The sequence below is a fragment of the Eretmochelys imbricata genome, chromosome 6, assembly GCF_965152235.1.
Source record: "Eretmochelys imbricata isolate rEreImb1 chromosome 6, rEreImb1.hap1, whole genome shotgun sequence".
NCBI lineage: Eukaryota > Metazoa > Chordata > Testudines > Cheloniidae > Eretmochelys > Eretmochelys imbricata.
Window position 1 is genome coordinate 92,299,503 of NC_135577.1, and position 27,339 is coordinate 92,326,841.

Here is a 27,339-nt window from a genome sequence, read left to right on the forward strand (position 1 = left end):
GTTGAGCCCATGGTGGGTGTATAACTGGGCCTGGGAAGGTGTGGAAGGGTTGTATTGTGTGACTATGCTGGGCATACAGCTCTGACTACGAGGTGGGAGGTAGTTTCTTTGAGTGTGGCTCTTGTTCTGCGTTTATGTGTGTGTGTGTGTGTGAGAGAGAGAGAGAGAGAGAGAGATGAGGTGGGGCTTGCCCTGGCTATATGGGTCTCTGCCTTTCTGTGTGTGTATGTGTGTATGGTCACCTTGGTTGTGTGCCTGTGTGTGGGTATATTCACCTTGTGTGGATGGGTGTTGCAGTTTAGTACCCTGGACTCTGTGGGTCTCTGCTGGGGTGTGTGAATGCAGTCACCAGGAGCCAGTTGCAACGGAGTCACTGGAGCAGGACTCAATTTGGCTTTGAGAGGAGCTTTGACTGGTTCTGCTGTCATGTCTGGGCCCACCTGTGGAGGGCAACCCCCCTGAATGGAGGGGCCTCTAGAAGTCAGGTGGCTGGAACATCAACCCTTTGCTTTCTCTCTCCTGCTGCAGCTCCTCCTCCTGGTCTTCTCCTGCCTTCGGAAAGCAGCTTGGGACTATGGGCGCCTGGCCCTGCTGATGGATAATGACAGGTGAGGACTGAGCTCCCTTTCTAGGGGCTGGTGGCATCCCCCAAGTGTTTGTGACAGAGCAGGAAGAGGAGGTGGGGGGTCTGTTCCCTGCCCTTATTCCAAAACAAGCCCAGCAGAGTCAATATCAGGGCTGCTGGATGGTGCCAGACCGGCAGCCTTGGGATTTCATCCCCACGGAGAGGCACACCGCATGGGTGGCAGCAGGGCAACCTTCTCTCACTGGCTCCCTCATCCCTGCCCTGGAGGAACACTGGCTAGGGATGGGAGGGCAGTTCAGCGTCCATGGCCCAGTCAGCTTCTCTGCTGAGCCTTTCAAGATGGGGGCCAGTTAGTGCCCATTGTGCTGCTGGGTTTTATAATGTGGACACATTTCTGGGGCGGGGACGGGAATGCTGCCACTAGTAAGCTCTGGAGCTCTCTCCTGTCCCCACGCTGCGGGCGGATTGAAGGCAAGTTCGGTTCTGTAGCAGTGGAAGTGGCAGGGCTGTCCGTGCGCTGGCAGGGCCAGGTTCTCTAGAGTGACACTGGCGGGTGTATCAGAGTCAGCGCCAGGGCTGCATTAGCTTTCACTTGTAGGTTCAGAGCTAAGGAACATGTTCCTTCCTTTTTTTCTTTCTTGGAAAACCAGGAAGAAATAGGGAACTTTGCACCAAAAGGTTAAATAACAAACCCCTCACGAGTCCGTTAGCTTGTGCAGCAATTATTGAGCTAACACGCAAGCCACTAACGGTGAGGGGACCCCATCCTCCACCTCCCTCTCAGCAGTTGCACCATCCCTTGGTGAAAGGTCCTGACCAGGGTTGCCAAGGCTCCCTGAGGACCTGATCCGATGCCTGCTGAACAGCTACTGATGGCATTGGGAGAAGGATCGGGCCTTTTGACTGGAGACTATCGTCAGCACAGGGGTCCTTGAGGGTTATGGAACTAGCTAAATGCTGGCATGTGGCTTAATGCTCTGGCCTTCTGCAAAGAGGGCGCAAGTGTCAGAGGGGTGCAGAGCATGTATCTGAATGAAATCTGTGTGCTACGATATGTTATGAATTATACCTCATAGGACGCGCACAAAACTGCTGCGAATTATACCTGATAGGTCACGCACAGTTCGAATCTAGGCTGAGGCACATGAACAAAGTCCACAACTGCAGAGTTTCCAAAAAACACTAAGTTTATTACGCTCGAGCGTGGTGCCCCCCTGCTAGTCAGGAGGGGACCCCGAATACAGATTATACAAAGGTTATATACCTTTTAGCAAAGCATGTTGCCCTCGTGCATCAGAAACCTTAGCCCATAAACAAACCCTTTTCTTATCTACCACCTATCCCTGCTAGGTGCATTCCTCCTGCTAAACTAGTATGTTAATTACACAGCATGGTCCTAAAGCAATGCATCAGTAACTTTTATTATCAGGATGGGAGAGGAGGGGAAACGGGAGTTTAGAGGTGTGGGTTTGGATTGCTCGGGATGAGAGGATGGGTGTGGGGGTGGGGAGGGTTGTTTAGAAATAGAGCTGAAGGTGTGGGTGGTAGGTGATGATTAGGGGATTCATGGCACCTGGCATGTTGTTGTCATTATCTTACTCGTAGTCTGAGGTGGAGCTGAGTGGGGATGAGCATGTGGGGGGAATGCAGGTGCAATGGGCTGCAGGCTGGCGGGTGATAGTTAACTGGGGAGATAAAACTGGGAGGATAAGCAGGGAATGATATAGTCTCCTGGATGGTTTCTGATACTTCTAATTGTCTCGTCTCTCCCCTCTCCCCCACTTCTGAACCAGCCGAATCCCTCCAAGCACATGGAATTCCTACGAGTAATGACAATGGTGATCTGGTGATTGTGGTTTTGGTGACAAGAAAAATGCCTTCCTGCGAAAGAAAGAGAAACAGCAGCTGCTTTCCCACAGGGGTTGGAGCCACCAAAGGGGCAGGAGACTGCCTCAGCACAGAGTGTGGGGCTGGCAGCAGGAGGGGAGAGAGTGCTATGTGTTTCTGGTACAGCAGTGAGGGTTTCCTGGTGCACTAGTCTGTTTGGGTGGAGGAGACATTAGCATTCTCCTGGCCTGCAGATTTCCAGGCGTTTAGAACCCAGCTGGGCCTTAGGACAGGACTCATGAGAAATATGTGATCATCGCAATAAAAAAAAATAAATCAGACCCTATACTTGGTATTGATTAAAAGAATGTCTGGATTCTGAGAGATGTTGTTCCCCATTTACAAGTCCAAACCTGCTTTGGCTGGCAACATGAAACCAGACCAAAATATCAGGCATCCTCCCCACAGATGCCGTGTTCCTCAGCACCTCCCAGCCATCCTACTCCCCACCCCTGCAGCAGTTCCTCTTTCTTTCCCACGGCTGTTATTTCTGGAGGGGGGTAGGAAAGGGTGTCTCTGAGAGATATGGGGCTGGCTCTAGGGAATTCTTTCCAGAATCTTCTTCTGAGCCTCAGGTTTCTTTGATTTTTCTCAAGCGCTGGCTTTGGTTCTAAATCTGGAAATGTGTCAGTGATGTTTTCACTTGTTGGAGAGATTAAAGGGACAGTCAAGATTTAAACCAGCAGACATGGTTAAAAATATGATATTAGAATGTCACATGGCATGTTTAAAACTGACAGAACTGTAAAAGTCCAAGTCACTTTTCCCCAGTAATCTCCTATTTGCTTTACACCCTGAATTTCACTCCTCCTGTGCAGTGACATTAGCCAGATCACTTTCACTTCCTCATTCTTGACACTTTCCCTTGCTAGTCACCAGGCACTAGCCCATGGCTAAACTGCCAGGAAGGCTTTAAAGCTAAACAAAAATGTTTTTTCATTCAGTTAATGGAAACCTTGCTGTTAATAAGAATATTGACATTGACCTCATTCGGAAAGCACTTTGAAATCTACTGATGAAAAGCACTATCTAAAAGTTAGGTATTACTGTATTATTGTAATTTTATTATTAAGTTTTGAAAAATATTTTTCTCACACAATCTAAATTCCAGCACAAATGACTTGATACTGTCCCTTTAAGAGTTTGTCTCTCCCCAAGCTGTTTCTCTTCTACCAGGATAGTGCAAGTGATGTCACAGTGGTGAATTAGTAATGTTGCAGTCACTGCCGTGATGATGTCACAAACATGGAGTTATGACCTCACTGGAGAAAAGAGTGGAGAACTCTTCTTTAACCAAAGTATTTGCGATAACAGAAGAGAAGCAGGGAAACAACCAGACAATGGAGCCTCATGCACTAGTGGGATCTTGTTTTTACTTTGATCTGGCGGGATATTCCCTCTTCATTACTTCTAGGGAGTCCCAAGTGTAAACCAAAGGGGATTTTCCTGGGAAGGAGCCAGTACAGGGAGAAGTGTTGAATAGTTAATGTCTTCCCCACACTGACCCTGGTTCTGAAGAGCCTCCTTTAACTTGTCCTGAAGGTAGTGACCTCACATGGGTTTTGTGAAGCGTGAGCAGTGTTTATGAACCATAAAGAGAACCTTGAACAAATGGAGCTAGAGGACAGAGTGTTATTATATCATAACAAATCCATGGCCATTGAGTACTTAACAGCATGAGCAAGGAGAGAACTCGGATACTCCCACTCCAAAAGCATAGAGCCCTAGCACTTGAGCTAAAGGTGACTCTCCATTAGCTGACAGCACTATAGGGACTATGGCCCACAGTGAAACAGGTCTGATTCTGCTGTGCAGAGGGCAGTGACTGCATGCATAGACAGACAGACACACATATGCCAATTTGTTACAGTATTATCATTATTGACTGACTTGGTGTCTCATTTCTCCTGTATGCTGTGGGCATCGATACAGTTCAATATGTCCTAGACAATGGCTGTGTGTGTGTAATCACTGTTTCCGTGAAACTGAATCTGTGCCATTCACAGGGGAGATGCAGTTATTTCCTGGGGGGAAACTGTTGCGGGAGGCACGTTCTTGGGGTGCAGTTGCTGCATGTATAGAATCCTTTTGCCACCTGCTGATTCACCTTCTTAACAAACTGTCTGATGAGAGAGCTGACTCCATGCAGCTATTGAGCTAAAAAAATTTCCCAGCTGCTGGGCTAGAAATGCACAAGTGATGTCCTGGCTTGGCTGATTTCTCAGAAGGGGGTCGCTTGCTGTGGGGGAAAATGTCACTTTGAAGTGGGTCTGATCAGAATCCTGGGTTTTTTCCCTGTCCTTCTCGCTCCCTCTCTTGTGTTTCTCCCTCATTCCCTCTCTTCTTTCTCTCCCCTTCTCTCCATCCTGTGCCCCCTTTCTTGCCCTCTCTCTCCTCTTCCCTCTGCCCGGAAGCTTGACATCGCTGTTCTACGGGGAGCAGAGCGAGAAGGAGAAATCTCCGTCGGAGACCAGCCCACCGGATATCGATAACAAAGATGTGGTGAGTCTTAGTGGGATGTGGGAGGGAAATTAGTTCCATCCTGTGCAAAGAGGAGCTCTCTTTACTACAGGGAGCCCAGGTTTAAAATTAGATTAGGTCACCAGTCTGAAGTTTCCTGTTTAATATGAACCAATGGTGGAGCCAGGAGCTGCTCTTTGTTTTCCTGGGAAGCAGCAGTATTCTAATTCTCTTACAGTGAGTGTTAGTGTTTGGGAAATCCCCACCCCACCCCATTGCTCTAGCACCAGGGGATCTATTGTTGGTGGTAGCAGTGGGAGTGTTAGAGTAGACAGCACACTGGTGCTTTTGCCATTGTGTCTTCTAGATCCGTTCCCAACAGGGTTAGACAACACGGTGGTAGAAACTCCTGAGTACTGTCTATGTCAGTACTCCTTACATGGAAGATTTTCCTACATTTCCCAGGGTAGATGCAGCTTGTCTCTCTCTCATTCCCTCTCCTCCATCTCTCCATTGCCCTGCTCTCGCTCTCTCAGCATGCTTGTCATACAGAAAGATTTAAGATCTGGCTAACAAAAAGATGATCCCCAAAAGTGGCTTTGGCCATGGCTCTGGTGACATTCCTGGCATCGCCTCTTCTTCTCCACAGCAGGTCTTGGCCGTTTACTGGGAATTCTCCTGTTTCCCTCTGATTCGTGACCCTGTTCACTTGTCATTGGGTGGAGGGGGGGACGTACATTTCATGGGGTCAAGTCAAATGAAAGCCCATGGGAGTGGCCTGTATCCTGCAGAGGGCGAATTGCCCCAGGGAGGTAAGCTCCTCCCCAGGGCTAATGCCCTTGTGAAGTCCTTGGAAGGGGACTGCTGTGCTGTCGAAGGACCTGTCCTTCAGAGGAGCCCTGGAGCTGAGGTCTGCCATGCCAGCCAGTGCGAAGGAACACTGCTTGAGTCTGTCCTTGGATTCTGCAGGATTCAAGCCCCTGTCATCCCCACCTACCATACTTCTCAAACCTGCTCCCAGATCTCTGCAGTGATGGGGCTTGCCTGACCTAGCCTCTGCCCTGGCTGCTCTTGCTGTGAAGACAAATTCCCTAATCTCCAGCCTAGACATTTTCTTCCATCACTTCAGGGCCATCCCTTCTTGTCCTTCCATCTCCTGAGAGCATTAATAATTCCCTTCATTCACTTGTACTGTCACCCTGATGGCTTCTGTAGGCTGTGATCATGTCCCCCCAGAGTCATCTTTGTTCTAGGCAGTGCTAGCCAGATTCATGCCCAGCGATTTCCCCCAGAAGGAATGTGACCCGGTGCATTTATCTGTCGGCTCCTCTCTGCTCTCCTCGTACGTCTTCTCCAGTCCCTTAGCCTCTCTCAGCTGGCTGCTACCTGGATGCTAAAGGTCCTGTGGCATTTTCAGAAAAACAGAGGTGATCACCTCCATGTTCTGTCCTCATTGACACTAGTTGTGGTGTCAGAGCTGGTCACTGAGTGCAGATCAGCAGCTCTGTTAGTTTAGCAATAGTTGCCTTGTGGCCAGCCCCCGACTGACCCCCTTGGCCACAATGACTGCACGGCTGCTCCCTGGTTCCCCGCAATGTGAAGCACTCTGAGGCCACATTCCACTTCTGGTACCTTGGTTTGCTCTCAACCAGCTGATCCTATTTATCTTACCTTCCAGGGATTCTGCTCCTGGCTCATTTCCATCTACCAAATGAAGTAAGTACATGTCCTTTCCTGTCTGCATTGGATGGCAGCTAACTGGCCTCCCTCTGCCTTTCCATGTATCCAAGACACCATCACCAGTGAATATCCCGGTGCTGCTGTATCTGCTTGGCATCCCTTGATCAGAAAGCACCTCCCCTGGAGGGGGAGGGAAATATGGGTTTTTTGTTCATTACACCCTGCTCTCCCTTTTGCGCTGTCCCATCTCCCCTCTGCCCTGGTTCTGGTGAGTGCTTCCCTCCCACCCTGAGGGGCATTCAGGAGGCCCACAACATACCTGAAGTTCAGAAAAAGTTTGACAGACTTCTCCCCTCCCACCCTCATTTTTGTGGTGCCCTTGGTTCTGATCAGGTCCCAAAGAGTGAAGCACTGCCCAAAAGTCTGTTCTCAGGGCCAGTGGGGATCAGAATGGGCTGGAACTCCCCTGAGAGAGACCAGACACAGGGGCTTCCCACCTCTCATTTAGCAGAGTTGGCTAGTTCAGGAAAGCATCCAGATTTGTTGGTGATTCACTGGCTGGACTCTCCAAATGCTGGGAGATCACCATCCCTTCTTGTGTCCATCCAGGGATCCGGTACATGGAATGTTAGGGACATCCTATTGTGTGGGAGTTAGAGATGGAGACGTCCAATTAGGTGCCTCCAGGGGCTAGTGCAGGATTGTTCCTTTCAGTGTATGTTCCAGGGCTTTGTCCAAGCCCAGGTTAAATGTCCCAAATGATGGGGCTCCCTCCCAGCCCTTCCCTTGGGGACCAGTCTGCAACCCTCTAGACGTCCCAGATGTCCCATTCCACAGGTGCCAGAATGCCATCCTCCAGGGAGAGACTTGGAGCACTCTCCTCCTGAATCCCTTATGTGCTCTCAGGAGGGATGGCCTGAGTTTGAGCCCTGCAGTATTTGGGGCTGGTGCTTTCCACTGGAGAGTGGGGGGGCCATGCCCCCTGAGCAGGGAGGGGCTATCTCACATCACCTGCACTAACACACCATCCGCCTCTGTATCGGTAAGGGATGAGGAGCTTCAGAGCAAGTGTGGGATCGACGCCACCACCTACCTCTCTTTCCAGCGCCACATCCTGGTGCTGGTCATGATCGTCTGTGTGCTCTCTGTGGCCGTCATCCTGCCTGTCAACTTCTCTGGGGACCTCTTGGGTAGGTAATTCTCCAAGCCCACTGGTTGATCCCAGTGGCAGGGCACAGATCTCCACAGCACATGGGTGGGCATCATGCACCAAGCCGGATGGGGGAATGATGACGCTGTCAGTTAGCTGGGAAGGTGGAATTCTGGATAAGGTGTGGTGCCCGGAAAATTGGTCCAGTGCAGGGGGTCATGCCTGGGAGATTGGCCCCACGGGGTGTGGGTTGGTGGCCAGCTGTGGAGTATAGGAAATGGGAGAGACCAGAGAAGCTTTGGGGCTTGCAGGAGGAGGCCAGGAGAAACCCCAGGGAAGTAGCAGAGAGGAAGGAGCCAGGAGGGGACCCAGGCATCTGTCACGGGGGAGCTGTTTGTATTCTGGGCCTGAACTGCTTGAGATGCGTGGCACTCCCATGACCTCCATGCTTCCCCTCTTCTCTTCCAGGAAGCAGTCCAGCTCATTTTGGCCGGACGACCATCACCAACGTCCCAACACAGTACGTTCCCCCCACACTTGCAGCCGCACTCTCTGCCGCTTGAGGGGATGTCTGCCAGGGGCACAGGGTTAGACCATCAGCAGTGTGGGGACTGGCCCCTGGGTCCAGGGACAGGGTTTACTTTTACATGATTCATAAAGATCCCCATGTCTGATGCACTGCAAAGACGTGTGAGCACCTGATGGCCAGACATGGACAGCTGTCCAAGAAGAGATGGGAGCCAGCACTCCTACACCATGCACTATAGCACCTCCTGCTGGAACTGCCGTAGCTTGGAGCTAGCACCTCCCCAGCCAGCATTCCTACCCCATTCAGTACAGCACCTCCTGCTGGGATGGGTTTGGTCTGGAGCAGCTTGAGTTTACAAGTTCTCCTGCCTCATTCCTCCAGCAGCTCAGCTAGTGCTCCTGCAGCATTCCCTCTGGTGCTCCCTATGGAAGAGGCTAGGACTGCAATAACTGAACTTCCAGCAGCTCACCCTTCTGCACCCATTCCTTACAGCACCTTGTGCTGGAAGAGGCTGGGACTGCAGCAGCTATGAGCATGGACGCTATGTGCTTTTGGTTTGCACCGTGATGGGCAGATAGCTTGCCCTCCAGGTGGAGGGGAGGGCGGGACTGCAGTGGGTTTGACTGATCTCCAGTAGGGGTTCTGCTTTGTTAGGATGCAGATCTGTTCCTTTTTCTTGCCAGAGACCGTCTCCTGTGGCTGCATAGTATCTTCGCTCTCATCTATTTCATTATCACCATCCTCTGTATGGCTCATCACTCTGTCCAGCTCGAATACAAGGAAGATGAGAAGGTAAGCTGCCCCCAGTCCTCTTCTGCCCCTCCCAACCCAAGGGGGGACCCTGCACAACTTTACTTGTCCTTTGCCCAATCAAGTTGAAACTTGTTTGTGCTGCTATCGAGGGACTGAGCTCAACCCACGTCCAAGCGGTGTAAGAGGTGGTAGGGTCTAGTGGTTACAGCAGGGGCCTGGGAGTCAGAGGCTATTCCCAGCACTGGGAGGGTGTATGCTTGAGTAATTAGAGCCTGGAATTAGAAGTCAGGACTCCTGGTTCTGTTCCTACCTCTTAGAGGGGTTATAGTGAGCTGGCTGGGGACTGGGAATCAGGACTCCTGGATTCTATCCCAGCTTTGCCACCAATTCACAGGATGATCTTGTACCAGTCTCTGTGCATCATTTTTGTCCGTCTGTGCAATGGAAGAGATTATACTGACCTTCCTTCCAGGGAGAATGGGAGGTGCTGCAGAGGCAGGAGTGTTGTGAATGCCAGACAGAGCATGGTTTTGCTCCCCAATCCCTTTGTCTCAGCTCTTCTTCTCCTCTCCCAGGTCGCCCGGACACTGATGGTCACCCGGATTCCCAAGGAGATCACAGACTCCTCCCTTCTCATCAAGCATTTTCAGTGAGTAGAACCGCAGGCAGCTGCTTGATCTGTGCCCATCTCTATGAGCTTCCCTGCCCCTGGTTCTGCTGATTCTTGATGACTCACTGGAGGGAGGCAGGTCGGGATGCCCATGGTCTGGAGGAAGGGAGAAAACATTAGAGGAACATCAGTGTGGAAAGCAGGTGATGGTGCCAGCAGCCAAAGGTCTCAGGTAATGAAGACAGTGGTTCTGCCCCCTGCTGGCTGCCATGGCAAAGGCAGGTATAGAAAATGCAGTTATCCTTCCTCTTCTCATCCAACATTGCCCAGGAAGACTCACCTCCTGGGGGTTGGTAAGTGCCTGGGGATAGAAGGCTGTCCCCCTCTGCAATCCCAGCTCTCCCTTCCTTGAGGAGCTGGGGATGAGGAGCCAGTGGGGCTGGGAGAAGCGAGTGGTTTGAGTCTCTTCAGTCTCCTGGAGGGGAGAGTCTCACATGTCTGTCTGCATATGTGCCCCCCAGCGAGGCCTATCCCAGCTGTACCGTCACCAACGTCCAGTTCTGCTTTGATGTTCGCAAGCTGATGAAGCTGGATGGAGAGAGGTGAGTCTGCCCTGGGGCCTTGGTGCCTTGAACTCCTTAGGAGTCCCATGGAGCTATCCCGTGATGCCTGCACATCACCCACAGATGGACTCAAGAGTCTGTATGCACACTGCCTCTGCAGGCTTTCTGGAGCCGTCATCCTGCCTGGATCTACTTTACCCTGTAAAAGAACAGTCCTATAAGCCGGGGGAGCACCCCCACATTGCCCACATGGCCTCAGGAGTCCCAGGTGATGGTGGGGAGAAATCTCATGCCTTGGCCTCCCTTGGCATTTGAGGCTTCTTTATTTGAGGTTCCTGGTGGCCTTGCCTGTCTGGCAGGCTGTGCCTGGGGTACCTTAGGTCTCTCTAGTGCTAGTGAGCACTGTCCCCTCCTAGTGTTGGCATGGCACCAGGCCCCCATGCCAGGAGGAGCGTGCCCAGCAGGATGGGCATATGAGGCTTCCTCCTCTGTCCCTGTCCACCATGGTACGTATGGGGTATTCTGGCCTGGTGTGCTGTAGGCGGCATGTTCTGGAAGACAAAGGGAGCATCTGGGTGTATATGGAAAAAAGGCTCCTTTCCAACAAATTAGGGGAGCTGCTTTCTTTTCTGGGAGGCCTCATGAAGTGTCCTCTCCGGTCCCATTCCTGGCAGGCGCAAGGCAATGAAGGGACGACTTTACTTCACCACCAAGGCACAGAAAGAGGGGAAAATCATGATCAAAACTCACCCTTGCGCCCGCATCTTCTGCTGCCGCAGCTGCGGCTTCGAGCAGGTAGGAGATCGGAGGGGTGGGGGTGGGGGGCCGGATAACACTCGCCCCCAGCGACCCCCAGGCACCTGATCAGAGATTCTCTTACAGCTTCCCCTCCCCGCACTGCTCTGCTTCTGTGACAGCCACTGAACGGTGCTGTTCCCCAGTCTCCTTCCCACCATGCATACTGGAGGATGGAGGCTCAGGAGAATGAGCCCCAGCATCTCACACTGGCTGAGATGGGCCAGGGGAACTCTCAGGGCAAGAGGGAGGTTTCCACAGATCAACAAACGACCCACAGAATCAGTGGGTTTAATTGGCAGCCAGGCATGCACGCGCGCTCACCGGAACCTGAATTGTGCATTTAGGAAACACTCGCCTGCTACTGCCCTCTACGGGCACAAACTGTCACTTGCAGCTGTTATTCCAACGCAGACAGCTGTCTCCTTGACACAGACCTTAGTGTTGTTCTTTTGCAAGCAGTGTGTCTTCCTGGAGAGAGTGGAATGACGCACGCTTACTCTCACTTTCACACCCCGCCATGGCTGACTCACTGCAGCTGTGCATCCTGGGTTAGCATTTGTCAGCTGTTGAACACTGCTTCTTAATATTTCTTCCTGCAGTATACAAAGGCCACGATCAGTATCAGGGTCCCGTTGTGCTAGGTGCTGTACGTGCCCACAGAAAAACATAGGCTGTGACACTCAAAGCCCCCGATCCTGCAAGTTGCTCCTCACTGGCAGACCACTGTGTGCACCAGCATAGACCTGCCCACACAGAGCAGCTTCGTTCAGGGGGCGGGCCTAACGAGACAGGGAACACCTGAAGGACATTGGGAGAGGGATACAATCAGATAGAGTCAGGTTTAAAATCCATAGGTGCATTTTCAGGTTCTTTCCTGACAGTTACGCAGTGTAAGGGCCAGCTCTCCCTATGTGCCCCTTGCATCGTTCACTGGCTGGTGTCTCATAGGCACCACACCTGGGGTGAGTCCAGAGGAGCGATCTGAAGGAGGAGGCCGTAGTGATCTAAGGGTTCAATGCCCCCTGGTTCTGCTGCTGTTTCTTAAGGTGAAGGTGGACAAGGTGGGGGCCAGATGCCCTCAGTCAATGTCCTTTATCCCAGCGAGGGGTGATGCTGGGGTTAAACATACTCATGGTGGTGGGAGTTTCAGCTTTAGGATGTTCCCAAACGCTGTCTCCTTAAATCCTGCATCAATGCATCTTCTGCCCTAGCTTGGACCACAGGCCCCAACTCCCTCCTGGAATCCTTATTTCCCTCACATGGGTGAGGGAGGAGCCTGGACATACAAAACCAGCTCCTCTCATTCCCACTGGTAGTTTGCTCCATGACTGCCAGTCCAGGTGTTGATGTGGCAGCCCCCAGATTTCATCTCCAGTGGTCTGCTGGGAGGTGAGTCCCCATCTCTCTGGGAGGAGAGCTCCTTTTAAAGTGATCTTTCCTCTCCCTTTGCAGGTGGATGCTGAGCAGTACTATGGGGAGCTGGAGGAGAAACTGACCGATGAGTTCAATGCTGAGCGCAACCGCATTACGCTCAAGCGTCTTGACATGGCCTTCGTCACTTTCCAGGATGAGAGGATGACAGCAGTGTGAGTGCCAGGCTCAACAAGAGCCAGGCCGAGGCCCTGCTAGCTAGAACGGCCCTCTGGGCAGCCTGAAAATAACTTTCCCCTGCACATTACCCCCTCCCCATGGGAAATGAACCTGAAATTCACACAGCTCTGGGGTGTAAATATAAAAATAACAAGCAGCTTCGGCTTCTCTAGCACTTTCCCCTGCTGGGTTTGGGACCAAGAATGGTTAGTCCGTTCCTGCTTCAGAGCCAGCAGGGGTGCCCACCGTCAGTGGCCCTGGTGCTTTGAGGCCATCAAGGGACGCTCTGAGTATTTCCATGGTTCTGCATGGACTCTGATTTTCAGTAAGCTAAACCCAAATGATTGTTTAGTCTCATTTGGACTCTGCCCATCATATCAGCAGAGGAAATGACCTCTGAGTTTGGCAGAAGGCCACAGCCTATGATTGTGGGAAGAATGTTTAGGGTGGCAGAGATCCTGAACCCTTTCCCCCCGCTCCCCCCAGCTCTTCTCATATATGGGAGCAGGAATCTGTCCCGTGAGCCAAGGTCTCCTCTTCCTCCTCTCTCCTGTAGGATTTTGAAGGATTACAGCCGCATCCACTGCCGCAGGCACCCACAGCAATCCTCCGTGACCACGGTGGTAAAGTCCCACAGCTGGGGCGTCCGCTATGCCCCCGCCCCCAGTGACATCATCTGGTAAATCCCCACACAGCTGGAAGGAGGGGGCACCAGGGCATGAGGTGGATCCAAGGGTTTAATTCTCCCAGACCTGTGGGAGTGCTAAGGACTGAGAATTTGCCTCTGCGAGGCCTGAGCTGTGACACCAATGCAGCGAGGTTGCAAGTCTCAGCTAGGCCAGGCAAGGGAGGGGAAAACGAAGTCTCCTGGGCTTTCTCTGGCATTGGTGAATCCAGAGCCCTTTGCAGGGGGCACAGAGATTCCATTGTGCTGGTCCTCCTGGTCCCTGGGGATGCCCCCAGTTCCAGGTTGGACAGTGCAGGGGACAGTTGTGTTGAGATGGGGTGGGATGGGGACTAATAGCAGGAAACCCAAAAGCAGAAGCCCTGGAATAATCGTAAAGGATGGGGTCTACGTGGGGGGGGTGGCGGGGGAGGTATAGGGCAGAGTGAGCATGAGAGCCAGGGGTCAGGCTGCTGAAGTGGGGAGAGCCCCTTCCCTGCCGGGTACCAAGAGGGACACCCCAGCCACCCGCACCGCTGTGCCTTTCCCTGTGCTCCAACTGCTGGATACTCTGTTCTCTCATAGGGAGAATTTATCTGTCCGTGGCACATCATGGTGGGTGCGATTTGTGCTCCTCAATTTCTGCCTCTTCATCCTCCTCTTCTTCCTCACCACACCTGCCATCGTCGTCAACACCATAGACATGTTCAACGTGACGCGGCCGGTGGAGAGCCTCAAGGTAGCCGATTCCTGCGGGGCTCTGTCTGCTGGACTCAGGGACCCACCTGGGAGGTTACCCATCTCCGAGCTTGCCTGAGGAGGGGCGGGTGTGTGCTGTCCGAGACGAGCAGGGCATGCCTCTTCTCTGCACTCTCCATGAGTGGGATGGGTGTCTTCTTGGCAGGCAGAAAGGGAGAGCCCACATGGTTGGCAGCCACATGTCCCTGATGGAGGCATCCTCAGGTCCTGTCTCTCTGTGTGGGGTTATGTGTGCCCCTCCCAGGGTATGGGGTCACTGCCTGGGGGGCATAGGGAGCCAGTGAGGCAGGGCAGCTTTATGAGTGTGCCAAAACAATGGAGGTGGGGGGGGCACCATTACAGACTTCACCAAGTGCTGGGCTGCTCCAGAGCTGCCATTAATCCAGCCCCTTCCTCCCCAGTAACCTGTGACCTGTAGCCGGGGGCCTGGGTGCTTTCTCTGTCCCAGTCAAGCCTTCTGTCCTCAGCCTCGCCTCCCCTCCAGCAGTGGAGCGAGTGTCCCAAGGGCCTCCCACCAGCCAGGCAGGGTCCTGAGCTTGTCTCCGGTCTCTCCCCTCCCCAGAATCCCGTCCTCACCCAGTTCTTCCCCACGCTGCTGCTCTGGGCCTTCTCTGTGTTCCTGCCCTTCGTCGTGTACTATTCCGCCTTCTTTGAGTCACACTGGACCAGGTAACTCACAGCCTATGCACTCTGAGCTTTCACGCCGGGGCCTGCCTCCCCCCTCGGAATCACTCAGGATCTGGAGCTGAATGAAAACCCCAGTCGGTACCATTTAGTCCATCTGCAGGGGTCAGGGAGGGACTGGTCCCTGCAGTCTGTTCCGCAGGGCGCTGTCCAGTCCCTCCCTGAGGAGACAGTTCCGTGCCCTGGGAGATGGCTGCCTCTGCCCTCGTCTGCCCTAGTCAGGGCACTGTGCTAGGTGCCATGCTGCTTGCTCCCGCCTCCGCTGGTCAGCAGGCACCTGGCGTCTGCACACACAAATGCTTCAGTGCTCTCGGCTCTGTTCCAAACAGGCTCTGAATTTCCAGGGCAAGCGAGGCCGAATGGCTCCCAGCGCAGTCGTTCCCGTGCCTGTGAGGATGGAGGTGCAAGCGCCCACCTTTTTAAAAATGACCTGCTACCAGGGTGGGGGGTCAAAGCTGCCCCACTTGATGAACGTCCTGTAGTCCCCTCTCTTCTCCCTTTATCTATGCCCCTCGCTTTAAACCTGCCCCGGGCTGCACTAATGCCTCCCCATGGCCTCAAGCAGCAACCCAGCTGTGGTTGTCCAGCTGCGTTCCCCCTCCGCTCCCGTCACAATGCCCCACTCAGCAGCACCCCCTGCAGGTGGCCCAAGCCACCCATTGTCCCCAGCCATGCTCCTTCCATTGGCATCCCCTGCAAGTGCCACATCTTCTCCCCCCGAGCACAGAACGTGTGCCTCCAGTCTCCAGCACTGAATGTCCTGAGCTGGTGATCCAACCGTGACTCGTGGGTGAGTGGTAAAGCTGGCCATTGCCGTTTGTGAGCTACAGTCAGATTTCCAGATGCAAATACTGTCATGGGAAGTGGTGAGAATTACAGAGAGACAGTGGGATTTGGGGGGTGGAGGGCTCCCCAGATGGCTTCAGCACACCCTGTTCCTCCACCGTGGCCTCTGCATAGTTTAGGGAAAGAATCCCCACCTTCCTCAGTTAGTGCTCTGCTCCAACAGTTAGCGCTCTGCTCCAACAGAGCAGCATCCCCTTTGAGGACAGTCTGATTCCCCAGTGCAGCACTGGACCCAAGCCCTAAGCATCTCTCCCTCCAGCTTCTCTTCTGTCTCCAAGATGTATAAAGATCTTTTCCTTTTTCTGTAGGTCAAATGAAAATCAGGTCACGATGCACAAGTGTTACTTCTTTCTGGTGTTCATGGTGATCATCCTGCCCTCGCTGGGGCTGACCAGGTACCACCCACGTGTACAGCCCTCCTCATTTGCTGGCAGACTGGGAATTATGTCCATGTCCCTGGAGCTCTTCATCCTGAGGGATCAACCCCAAAGCATTTTGCAGAGACTGTGTGTGCAGGGATCACTTCACCCACTACTGAAATGCAGCCGCCTCTGAAATGGAACACAGCATCTCTTAGCACTCTGCAATTCTACACACCAGTTATGGCAGAAAGTGTATGGAATCCATTTGAAACGTAATAGGAAATTAGGGAAAAAGCATGGAATTGCCCATGGCCCAACTGACCAGGATGCCAAGATTAACTCCCTGACTCTTGGGCAATGTGCCATCATGTCTTTAATAACCATGTGTATTCCAGGGGGCATCAGTGTTCCAGCTCCTCTGAAAGTCTGCCACCGCACAGCATCCCTGAGAGCAGTAACTCGTTAAAGAGCAAAAATATCTTACAGATTAATAGCTGGTTATTTATCATTCTCTGTGCTGTTGCTCCTTGGCCAACGCCAGTCGATGGCTTTAGGGACTGTGGAATGGCCCCGTTTGTCTTTGAGAGAGAACTGACCATCTCCCTCTGGGGAATTTCCTGGTCTAATGGATTGATAGTGTGTATCAAACAGAAATGGCAAAAACAGTACAGCTACTCAGAGGCTATTGCATTTGCAGAGACTCCTGCTGAGACCCAACTAGCCAGCCCTTTAGCCAGAAAGCACTTGCTCCTCCCCTCTCTGCACGTTCGTTGTCTGTTCCCGGGACTGTCCTGTCCCCAAACTCTCCCCTGGTGAGCCCCTCAGCCCAAGGACCCCCAGCTGCACAGCCCCCTCCTTCCTGAGTATGAGCTAGATCAAGTGACCCTGGGTATTAACCCCTCTCTTGTTCAGCTGATCTGCAAAGGAACTCCTTAGCCAGGTGTATATGTGAGCCTTGTTCTCAGGTCTAGCCAAGCTGTGATCAATTCTGGATCCTGGGGTGGGGGCAAAGGTGGTTTTAATCACCTTTGGGGTTTCCTTATTCTGGAGCCGGCTGGGATCCAGTTTGGTTTCCAGCACAACTTAAAGAAGCCGTGGGGCTGACCTAACTTGCCCTCAGCTGCCTGTGGCATCAAGGGGTTGTTCTAGCAGCTGGGACTAGTCAGAGCATCGAGATCCTTCAGTCATATCCCCGATGCCAATGGCTTTATGCCACCTATGGATTCTGGCTATGCTGGGGCAATTGCCAAGCAGCTAGTGGCCCTTTGCTCAGCTGGGGATGTGCAAACGGACCAAAGCATCAAGCCAAGAGTGCTCTGCAGGAGCAGCAACCACTCCAGTAAGATTTGGGCACGGCTCCTTTGTAGGTTTAACCCTTTCTGTGGCGACTTCCAGGTCTTGTAACCAGGTCCTTCAGTAATTGCCACCTTTGAGAGAACAGTGTTTTCCAGCATTTGCGCCATGTGGACCAGCTGTTCCTTCCCAGACCAGCCTTGGTTATTATCATTAGTGTTATTATTCACACAATGCCAGCACAAAACAGGCTGAGCACGTTCCACACCAAGGTCAGGCCCCGTGCCAAAGGGAAATCCAGAGATGGGTGGGGGCAAGGTGTGCTGCAAGACTTTTCCCTGCTCTCTGCATGTGCGTACTTGCGTGGGCATGCGAGAGAGAGAGAGAGACTCTTGCCTATATGCCCTGGATATTCTCTCTTGTCTGTATAACACACGTCTAACCAGCTCCTGTTCTCCCTTCTCTTATCCAGTTTAGATCTTTTCTTCCACTGGCTCTTTGACATTCACTTCTTGGATGAGGCAAATATCAAGTTCCAGTGAGTACTGGCGGGCCCGGAACATGTGTGGAGCCGTGTTTGTGTGGGGATGTGCGTACACGTGTCGATTGGGGGAGCTGCATGCATAGCTGAGTGTGTATGGGGGCAGAGGAATTGCATTTTGCACTGTCAGTGTTTTGGTTGCAGTGTTTTGGGATGCCCCAAGTTTTGGACCCCATTTCTGAGCAATCCCCTGAGCAGAAGGGGCTGCAAGCTCATGGACCCAGCAATCCTGCAGCTGTCACCCCCTGCACTGCTGGGCAGCAGCTTGGAGTGATTCGGGCATGAGTCCTGCAGCCACCAGCCTGGCACAGCTCTTCTCTGGCCATCTGCTTGGGGCACGTCTCATTCTCTTCCCTCCTTGTTGTTTCCGGGGGCAGGTGCGTTTTCCTCCCTGATAACGGCGCTTTTTTTGTCAACTACGTCATCACGTCCAGCCTGATCGGGACAGCCATGGAGCTGCTGCGCATCCCCAGCCTCATCGTCTACGCAGCCCGCCTCTGCTTTGCCAAGTCGGAGCCAGAGCGTCTCCACATCAAGCGGGTACGTGGCTCCACTCCTTGCACACCTGCACCCACACGTTGCCCAGCTGCCACACCCCTCCTGGGCTCTCAGACCCACCACAGCCTGTCTCCACTGTCCTGGCCAGAAACTCAACGTCTTATACTCAGGAGGGTGGGGCTCTGGTCCCAATGCCTCTGGGGAGAGACCCGTGGCCTAGGGCTGCTCCAGGAGGTGGGGCTCTCGTTAGAGTGACCAGGTATCCGGTTTTCGACCAGAACACCAAGTCGAAAAGGGACCTTGGCGGCTGTGGTCAGCACCGTCGACCAGGCCATTAAAAGTCTGGTCGGCAATGCTGCGGTGCTAAGGCAGGCTAGTCCCTACCTGTCCTGGCTCCATGCTGCGCCCCGGAAGCAATCAGTAGGTCCGGCTCCTAGGCGGGGAGGCCACGGGGCTCTGCACACTGCCCTTGCCCCGAGCAACGGCTCCACACTCCCATTGGCTGGGAACCGCGGCCTGTGGGAGCTGCGGGGGTGGTGCCTGTGGGCGAGAGCAGCACACAGAGCTGCCTGTCGCACCTCCACCTAGGAGTCGGACTTGCTGACCGCTTCCGGGGCACAGCGTGGTGCCAGGACAAACAGGAAGCCCGCCTTAGTCCCTCCACCGCACTACTGACGGGGAGCTGCCGGAGGTAAGCCTGCACCCCAACCCCCTGCCCCATCCCTGAGCCCCCCCAAACCCAGATTCTCCTCCTGCACCCCAAACCCCTCATCCCCAGCCCCACCCCAGAGCCTGCACTCCCAGATGGAACCCTCATCCCCCTGAACTCCAACCCCCTACCCCGCAGCCCCCTCCCATACCCTCACCCCCTTCTCCACCCCAACCCCCTGCTCCAGTCCAGAGCCCTCTCCCACACCCTGAACCTCTCTGCCCCACCCCTCAGCCTGGACCCCCCACTCCTGCACCCCAAACCCCTCATCCCCGGCCCCACCCCAGAGCTCACACCCTCAGCCAGAGCCCACACACCAACCCTGTGCCCCAGCAGGAAGCCTCCTCCCACACCCTGTACCCCTCATTTCTGGCCGCACCTCAGAGCCTGCACCCCCTGTTAGAGCCCTCGCCCCCTCCCGCACCCCAACCCCCTGCCCCAGCCCAGTGAAAGTGAGTAAGCGGGGAGAGAGTGAGCCACTGAGGGAGGGAGAATGTAGCGAGCAGGGGAGCAGGGCCCTGGAGAAGGGGCAGGGAAGGAGGCGGGGCCTCAGGGAAGGGGCAGGGCTAAGGTGTTAGGTTTTGTGAGATTCAAAAGTTGGCAACTCTAGCTCTGGTCCCAGTGCTGGGGACAGGCTCGTTGCTGGAGGCTGCTGCAGGAGGCTTGGCTTTGGTTCCAGTCCCTCTGTGGCTGGCAGGGGTAAGCTGTGCAGAGGAAGCAATCGGTGCAGGTCTGGGAAGGCACCGCGGCAAGGGAGTACATCATGTTGCTCAGTAGTGACCCCACTGGCTGTGTGAAGAGCAGCAGCGCCCGGCTCTGAAGGAGAATCCCTTCCATTGGTCAGCAGGCAATGGCTGCGTCATGGTGCCTGGGTGGATTACACAGGAAGAAAGGAAGCATAAAGGACTAGGAGTTGCTGCCAGGCCCTGGAAGAGATGCTGGGGAGCGTGGGGTTGGGGGGAAGGCAATGGGCTGGGAGATCTGGGGTCAGTTCCTGGCTCTGCCACAGACTCTGTGGGTGAACTGGGACAAGGCCTGTCATCTCTCGGTGCCTCAGTTTCCCATCTGTGATGTGCGGGCAGTACATCCTTTCTCTGCCTTCCGTCTGTCCATGCAGAGCGTGAGCTCTCTAGGAGAGGAGCTGTCTCCACCATGCGTATGTGCAGTGCCTAGTGCGAGGGGCCCCGATCTCAGCTGAGGCCTCCAGCTAGTGTGGTAACACGCATGGTAGTACCAGGCTGGAGGCAGCAGGGTAACTGTGCTGTTGATTGTGCCTCAGAGCCAAGCCTATGAGTTCCAGTTTGGGCTGGAGTACGCCTGGACGTGCTGCATCTTTGCTGTCGTCATGACCTACAGCATCACCTGCCCCATCATCGTCCCCTTTGGTGAGTGGATGTACCAGTCCTGTGAGCTTCCAGCCCGGCCCTCAGCTGTCTCACCATTTCCTCTGGGCCTGGCCCCGGGGCTGGAAGCTGCCTCACCCACACCCATGTTCCCAGGAGAGTCTGTTTGCTTCCTTGGGAGGTGAGCTGATCATCAGAAGGCAGCTCTGTCTGGTCTCATCGGCCTCCTGCTGAAACACCCCCCTCCGCCCCCCGCCCCCACACACACTGTCATGCAGCAACTGGGGAACCAGCCCTGCTACAGAGAAGTGAGCAGGGATCAGCTGCCAAATCCCTTGGCCCAAAACTTCATCACTGGCATCAATTCCATGGACTGTTCTCCTTGACCCAGTCCCTCATCCCCTCTCCTAGCCGTGGTGCTCTCGCTTCACCCCCGTTTGTCCAGTGGTGGCACCTGTCCTGATCCTCCTTCATCCTCCTGGCCCAGGTTTGCTCTACATGCTGCTGAAGCACATGGTCGATCGCTACAACATTTACTACGTGTACATCCCCACCAAGCTGAACCAGCGCATCCACTCGGCGGCCGTCAGCCAGGTGGTGGTGGCGCCCATCCTCTGCATGTTTTGGCTGCTCTTCTTCTCTGTCCTGCGTCTAGGTAGGGTGGACTCAGGGCAGGGACTCCTCCAGCCTAGACCTTATCTGTATCAGGGCTCACTTCTCTAGGGGACAAGCAGCCAGCTAGTGACCATCACCTTCTCGTCAGGAACAGGAGGAGGGGGAATGGGGCGGACAGGGAGAAAATAAATGGGGAAAGGGTAATGTTGGGGAGATCTCGACGGAACTCACCGTGTGGGGGGAGGGCTCAGCCAGATGTGGGAGAGACCTTGGCTGGTACTTGTGGGGGGTACTCAGTCAGATGTGGGGGAGATCTTGGCTGCTACTCAGAGTGGGGGAGATCTCAGCTAGTACTTAGGGGGGCCCTTAGCCAGAGGTGGGAGAGATATTGGCTGGTACTCAGGGTGGAGGGGCTCAGGCAGATGTGGGGGAGATCTCGGCTGGTACTCAGAAGCTCTTGTGGCTGGTAGGAAGTGAAGCTGGTGGACTCTGATGCAGACTCCCATGCTGGCTGGCTGTTTTTCTCTGCTCTAGGTCCCATCCGTCCCATCACCCTCTTTACCTTCGTGGTTCTTCTATCCTGCATCCTCTTCTCTTTCTTTGGCCTGTGTCTGAAGAAGCTACAGCCAAGGAAGCCCTCCAGCTACCAGGTGAGAGACGGAAAGCAGCCACTTTGGTCCCAGGACCTGCCTCATCGTCTCTTTGTCCTGTTTGTCTGTGTCTTGCCTCTCAGGGGGTCCATATGTACTGAGATGCCTGACGATTTAGTTGCGTCTGGAGCAGACACAGGGCTGACTCCCCTGGTGCTGTACAGAGCATCCCCCCTCTGTCCATTCACCATCACCAGCTTTGGGTGTGTCTGTGCTTCAGTTACCCATCTCTGTGAGCTGTAAAACCAGCTGTGGGTCCATCTCTGGGCAGGTATCTCTGATGGGCGTGGTCAGCTCAGTTAATCCTAGCTCTCAGTGGCTGCAAATGTGATCCCCTCCCTCTCCAACCCCATGGTCTCAAAGGGCTGTACGAGGGTGTGTTCCTGGGGTTTTTCCCCACCACTTTGGGGAGCTGCTCGCTCCCTCCCGGACTGCTTCATCTTCTCCCCCCATCTTCCTGCAGATGTCCGAGCAGTCAGAAGGCACCTTCAACGACACAGAAAGAAGCAGCATCTCCTCAACCCCTAACTCAAATGTGAGTATATCCACTCCCCCGCCTGCCTCCCGCCCCCTCCCTGGCCTCACGCACCAGACACCTCGCTTCGGGAGTCAGCTTCATGCAGCGTCAAAACACTCTGATGCAACCAACCACTAATGCCTGAGACCAGGAGCACTGCACTGAGACGCTCACGGTGACCCAGACGTGCCTCTACCCCGCCATGGCCACGCATCTCCTGGTGCACAGCTCTTGTGAATGAGGGTGGTACACTCACACGCCCCAATCTCATTGGCCAATCAGATCCCGCCTTTCGTCCAGCCTGGATTCTGAGTGGGAGCGGTGTCTCTTTCTGATCCTCGCCTCTAGCCCCTTGTCTGCTTTGTGCCCCAGATGTTCGTGGCCACGGTGCTGCAGGAGCCGGAGCTGAGCCTGACGCCGGCTGCCTCCCCAGCTCACCAGTCTTACGGCACAATGGGCAACCGGCTGGAGCCGGTGGAGAACAGCGAGGAGGGTGGCCTGCAGAGCTTTGAAACGGAGCTGGAGACTGTGGAGGGCGAATTCAGAACCGGGCCCATACTGGAGGACCAGGTCCATTACCACTGAGCAGCCTCCCGCAGTGGCAACACCAGCTGGACAGAAACACCGACATCAAGTATTGAGAACGGGGAGGAAATTCCATCTTTTAGGCCCCAAGCTTCCTGATCTGCCATGTCGACCCTGCCGCCAGCTCTCAGGCCCTGGCGAGGGTCCAGTGCCGCTAACTGGACCAGAACCAACACTGCTGAAGGAGCAGCAGCTTTCCTGGCCTCCGAGAGCCCAAGCCCCAGTGCTGGGGCGGTGGCCTCCTGCTCATGCACACAGATAATACTGGGGTCTAGGGTGCAGTGGTGGAGACAGAACTGAACTGAGGGAGAGACCCCAGGAAGCCTCCTGCTTCCATCCTGTGCTCCAGCTCTGAGCAGCTGGAGCCGATTGCTAATTCATCTCATGCTAAGTAGCCTGCCTGCCATCTCCTGGCTTTCCCTTCTCCTGGAGTCAGGGTCAGTCGCAACAGACCTCATACACCCGTCTTTGCTTTCCCCACCTTTCCCTCTGGTTCAGCATCTCTTTGGAAAGGAGGGGTGTAGTAGAGTGAGTGGCCCCAGACACTGGGGCTGGGGGTGCACAGACCCATTGCACCAGGGCAGACGTGGCTGTGAACCTTTTTTATCAACATATTTGGGGAGATTGGGAGGTGGGCATGGGGAACAGGCTTGTTCTCCTGCTGCCAAGGGAAAATGCCCAGAGAGCACCGATGAACGTGTCCAATGCAGATGCAAAGGCCTGCAGCTCCTTGGCTGTCACAGGAGCCAGCCAGACTCAAGTGCAGATGCCAAACCCGTAGCTTTGTGGTGCGCTCACTCGCTGCCCCAAGGAGCAAGACAGGGGAGTTGCCCTTTTAACTGGGCCCCAGCGCCAGGCCTGAGTGTCGTCTGTTCCTTCCCCCCCATGTCTGCTTGTGGCTATGTGTGTGAACGCTGTCTGTCTTTGGGGCTCCTTGCACCTTGGTTCAGTGTCAGATACAGAGCCTGTCACCTGGTTCCCCATAGCACAGGGTAAGGGAGAGAGAGAGAGCGAGAGCGAGATGGTGGGCACCAGGGGGAGAGTGCTGAGGCTAGGATGAAATAACAGGCAGCGAACGGAGCGTCGTGTGCCCTGAAGCATTAACGCTTTGTACAGCACCATATTGCAGACTGCCGGCTCTTTGGGCATGACCTCTGGCGATGCATGTAGTCTCCAAGGGCTTAATTAAAGAGGCAGCTAGGAGTAGTGGGGGGGGCTCTATACATGCAGTGGCTTATGCATGTGATTGAACAAGCACCTTTGGGGAACCCTTCTGGGAAATCTCTGGGCGGGAAAACCTTTGCCCCCATCGCCTGGACTGGAGAACACACGGAGCAGCCTCATGAAAGCTTGTTTCGGCTGGCCCTGCAGTAAAACGGGGAACTATGGTTGCAGGTGGCTCCGTGAGGGATCCGGATGTGGTGGGGGGGCAGGTGGGAATGGGGAAATCTGGCTGCACAGGGGCTCGTTTTGGGGTGGAGGGGTTCCAAGTGCAGGGCAAGGGCCAAGTGCTGAGGGCTCGTCAGGGTGGTCTCGATACCGGGGGCGGGGGCTCATCAGGGTGGGGGTTTGAGTGCAGTGGGGGGATGGGCTGGCTGCAGGGGTGGGGGAGTGTATATTGGGGGGGTCTCAGCAGGGAGTCTGGATGCAGGGAAGTTCCAGCTGCAGGGGGTGAGGCTCTGCAGGGTGGGAGTATGGGTGCGGGCTTCTCGGGGGGGTCCTGGGGCCAGATGCACAGGGGTTAGGCAGACTAGGGAGCAGCACCAAGTACAGTGACCCGCCCCCCCCCCCCCTTCCACACCCCCTATGGCTGAGGAATGATGGTGGCAGGAACAGGGTGGGGGGTGCGGAGCATCCTGCAGCCAGCAGAGGTGGCAGGGGTCTGAGCCGGCTTGGGACTATCAGCTGAACCAGTGCGTCTGCACTGCTGGGGGGGTGGGGCGTGCGTGCGTGCGTGTGTGTGTGTGTACACGTGCACACAAGCGTAATGGCTTGTGACTTCCCTCTGCTTCCCCCTCAAAAAGTCATTTTTCTGCAGGGAAGCAAAAAAAAATCAGCTGGGGACATGAATTCCCCCACAGAGTTCCCCCAGGCCGACGCGACAGCCAAGCCTGGTAGGCACATAGCTGAACCTTCACTGAGCTGTGCGGCTGCAGGCTCCATTCAGCCCTGCCAGCAACTAAAACCCCTCCCATCCATCACCGCAGCCAACAAATAAAACCGTGAATGGAAAACAAAGGGTGAGGGATTAAAAAAATATGTTGGCTCCCCTACTGCCCTCAAGGCAGCCATGATGCCACAACCCTCTTGCAGGAACTGGGCTCCGGCCCCACAGGCAGGGCAGTTACCACTCCCCATGCCCAGAGCCGGGCTGGCCGTGGGGATGATGCTGGTGCACAAATGAGGATCCAAGCAAAAGCGAGTGGGCCTGGTTCCCCCCCTTAGTGTGGTTAGAAGGGCCGTGGTTTGTGTGTGTGTGTGTGTGTGAGAGAGAGAGAGAAAGGGGCACAGCTCTGTCCCCAGGGGACAGGACACAGGCAGGAGGGGGAGCGTTTGGTGCTTAGCCTCTAAGAACTGTTCTCCAGTGAGCACAAGGTGGGTACGGTAAGCCGGGCAGACTATCTGCACCCTTGAGGGGAGTGGGGGTGGGGGGCTCAGCTCCTCAGGGCCAGGCTCCAGCCTCCCAGGCTTATGTACTGTGGCCCAGGCACCACTACTGCATCACATTAGCCCTCAGTCATGCCCACGGGTGCCAGAGGGAGCATGCTGATGGGTGGCATGGGACAGCGGCAGTGAAAAGTCATAGTAGCACTGAGGCCAGGGGAAGCAACTCCCAAGAATGGGACTTAGGATGGCAAAATTGGAGGGGGGCAGGGGGAAATGAGCTCTAAAAGCAGAGATGCTGGTGTGATGGGTCACCTTCCCATTGTCTGCGTGCACATGGCCACATCACAAACCCCTCCTGCGCTCAGTGCCTGGAGCACTGTTGGTGTCTGAGATCCCATCATAACCCTCACCCCCAGCAGCCAGTCAGCCAAACACTCATCTGTCCCTTTGCCCATACACCCACATCCATTCCTCACCTCATACATCCCTATGCACCCAGTGGTGTCTGCACAGCTCCACCCACCTCACCCCAGCCAGCTACTCCCCGGCCACCCCATCCCACTGTGCCCCTGTCTAACCTCACTCTGTGCTGTCACCATCCCCCGGTTGGTCTGGCCCAGTTCTGGGGGAAGGTGGATTGTTCCTTATGCTGCCTCTCCTGTTGGAGACAGTTTGATGCTATCAGCACCTGATCAACTAACCTCAACGCCTCTCTCTCTCTTTTGCTGTTTCTCTGGTATGGAAGCAAAGTGCCTGTGAGTGGCACGGTGTCCTTGAGGAGCTCTGGCTCCTTGTCTGACTTTCCCTTGGCTGTCACACTATAGGAATGTGCCAGAGTTCTGTACCTTTCTTGTTATTTATTGCTATGACCGTGCCTTGAATAAAATGACTTCGCCCAGCCCTAGCCTGCAGTTAATGGCACCTGTTTACACTGCACCACACTCACCTAAGCAGCAGGAAAGGCAGGGAGGTGTGATGTGAAGGACATCGGCTCTGGGGGCATCCACACAGGGTTGCTGTTACTGTGCATAAACAACCCAGCCCATTTTTAAATCCAGGGCTTACATTTGCTCTCTGGCCTCTTACAGCAGTGAGTGCTATAGGGTACTCACTGCAAGAAGACGTGGCTCCTCCCCCTTGGTCTAATTTACTGCCCTCTAATAGAGATGAGGTGCTCAGGAAAATAGCTCCCCTTCCTGGCAGCCTGTCTGGCCCAGCACTGAGTGACACAGTTCCATCATGTCAAATAAACTGATTCTGCTCACGGACTCCCATCTGGGCTGCAGACTGGACTGACCCAGCACCGGTTCCCTCAGACTCATACTCAGGCTGCAAGTGGTTGGAATGTGATCTCCATAGGAAAGACCTCAGTTGGACTATTTGGGTCCTTTCTGTAATATACTGAATGTCCCAGAGTGTGGGACAGGTCCAGGTAAAGATCCAATCTGGGTAGGGACTCGTCCTGGGAAGCTACCAGAAGAAGCTGCTCACAGTCGATTGTGCGTATGTTCAAAATAAGACGAAGTTGCCATTCAGCTACACTGGGCTCCTGGGGCTTGTGCTAAGCCGCAGGAGCCCAGTGGAATGGAAGGCCCCACCCCACTTTTTCAGGGGGCGATGCATGTGCGGGGCACAGTGCTATCTCCCAAATACCACCGACTTGTGGCACGAAAAAGAACCATTCCCTAAAGTAAATTGTGCCAATCTGTGACACTCTCTTCTCTTTTGTTACAGGAAGGACAGTGGAGAATTAAGTGGTGACATTTAAATTATCAACACTGGGTGGGCATCTAGCTCAATGGAGCAGTTCCCACCTCTCAAAGCTATTGTTCCAAGTGCTCGGCCGACTCACCTCCACTTTGGGGCCCCTCCATTCATATTTTTGAAGTTTTCATCACAAAGCAGCTAGAGACTTTTTCTTTTCATGACAGCTGAGAGTCCGGAGACCAATACAGTAGCTGAAGAGAGGTACCCGTGCAGTATATGGGCACATCCCAGCTGGTTCCAAACCCAGGGGTGGAAGTACCCTGCTGTGGGCTCCACAGATCTGCTGTGCTGCT

At 54.5% G+C, this 27,339-nt stretch overlaps 1 protein-coding gene across 3 annotated transcripts in view; it reads left to right on the plus strand.

Annotated features, from left to right (window-relative positions):
* Positions 1-24,112, plus strand: part of TMEM63C (transmembrane protein 63C) — a 77,394-nt gene extending 53,282 nt beyond the window's left edge. For all 3 annotated transcript variants that reach the window (XM_077819188.1, XM_077819186.1, XM_077819189.1), the window contains 21 exons: positions 529-608; positions 4,888-4,975; positions 6,612-6,649; positions 7,661-7,803; positions 8,232-8,283; positions 8,976-9,084; positions 9,621-9,694; positions 10,177-10,257; positions 10,893-11,013; positions 12,469-12,602; positions 13,163-13,285; positions 13,856-14,009; positions 14,592-14,698; positions 15,868-15,954; positions 17,687-17,752; positions 18,133-18,295; positions 20,242-20,347; positions 20,793-20,960; positions 21,455-21,570; positions 22,034-22,105; positions 22,460-24,112. In XM_077819188.1, coding sequence (XP_077675314.1) covers positions 529-608; positions 4,888-4,975; positions 6,612-6,649; positions 7,661-7,803; positions 8,232-8,283; positions 8,976-9,084; positions 9,621-9,694; positions 10,177-10,257; positions 10,893-11,013; positions 12,469-12,602; positions 13,163-13,285; positions 13,856-14,009; positions 14,592-14,698; positions 15,868-15,954; positions 17,687-17,752; positions 18,133-18,295; positions 20,242-20,347; positions 20,793-20,960; positions 21,455-21,570; positions 22,034-22,105; positions 22,460-22,672 — 2,295 coding nt within the window. In that variant the 3' untranslated portion in view covers positions 22,673-24,112. The remainder of the gene's footprint in view (positions 1-528; positions 609-4,887; positions 4,976-6,611; positions 6,650-7,660; positions 7,804-8,231; positions 8,284-8,975; positions 9,085-9,620; positions 9,695-10,176; positions 10,258-10,892; positions 11,014-12,468; positions 12,603-13,162; positions 13,286-13,855; positions 14,010-14,591; positions 14,699-15,867; positions 15,955-17,686; positions 17,753-18,132; positions 18,296-20,241; positions 20,348-20,792; positions 20,961-21,454; positions 21,571-22,033; positions 22,106-22,459) is intronic.
* The last annotated feature ends 3,227 nt before the right edge of the window (positions 24,113-27,339 follow it).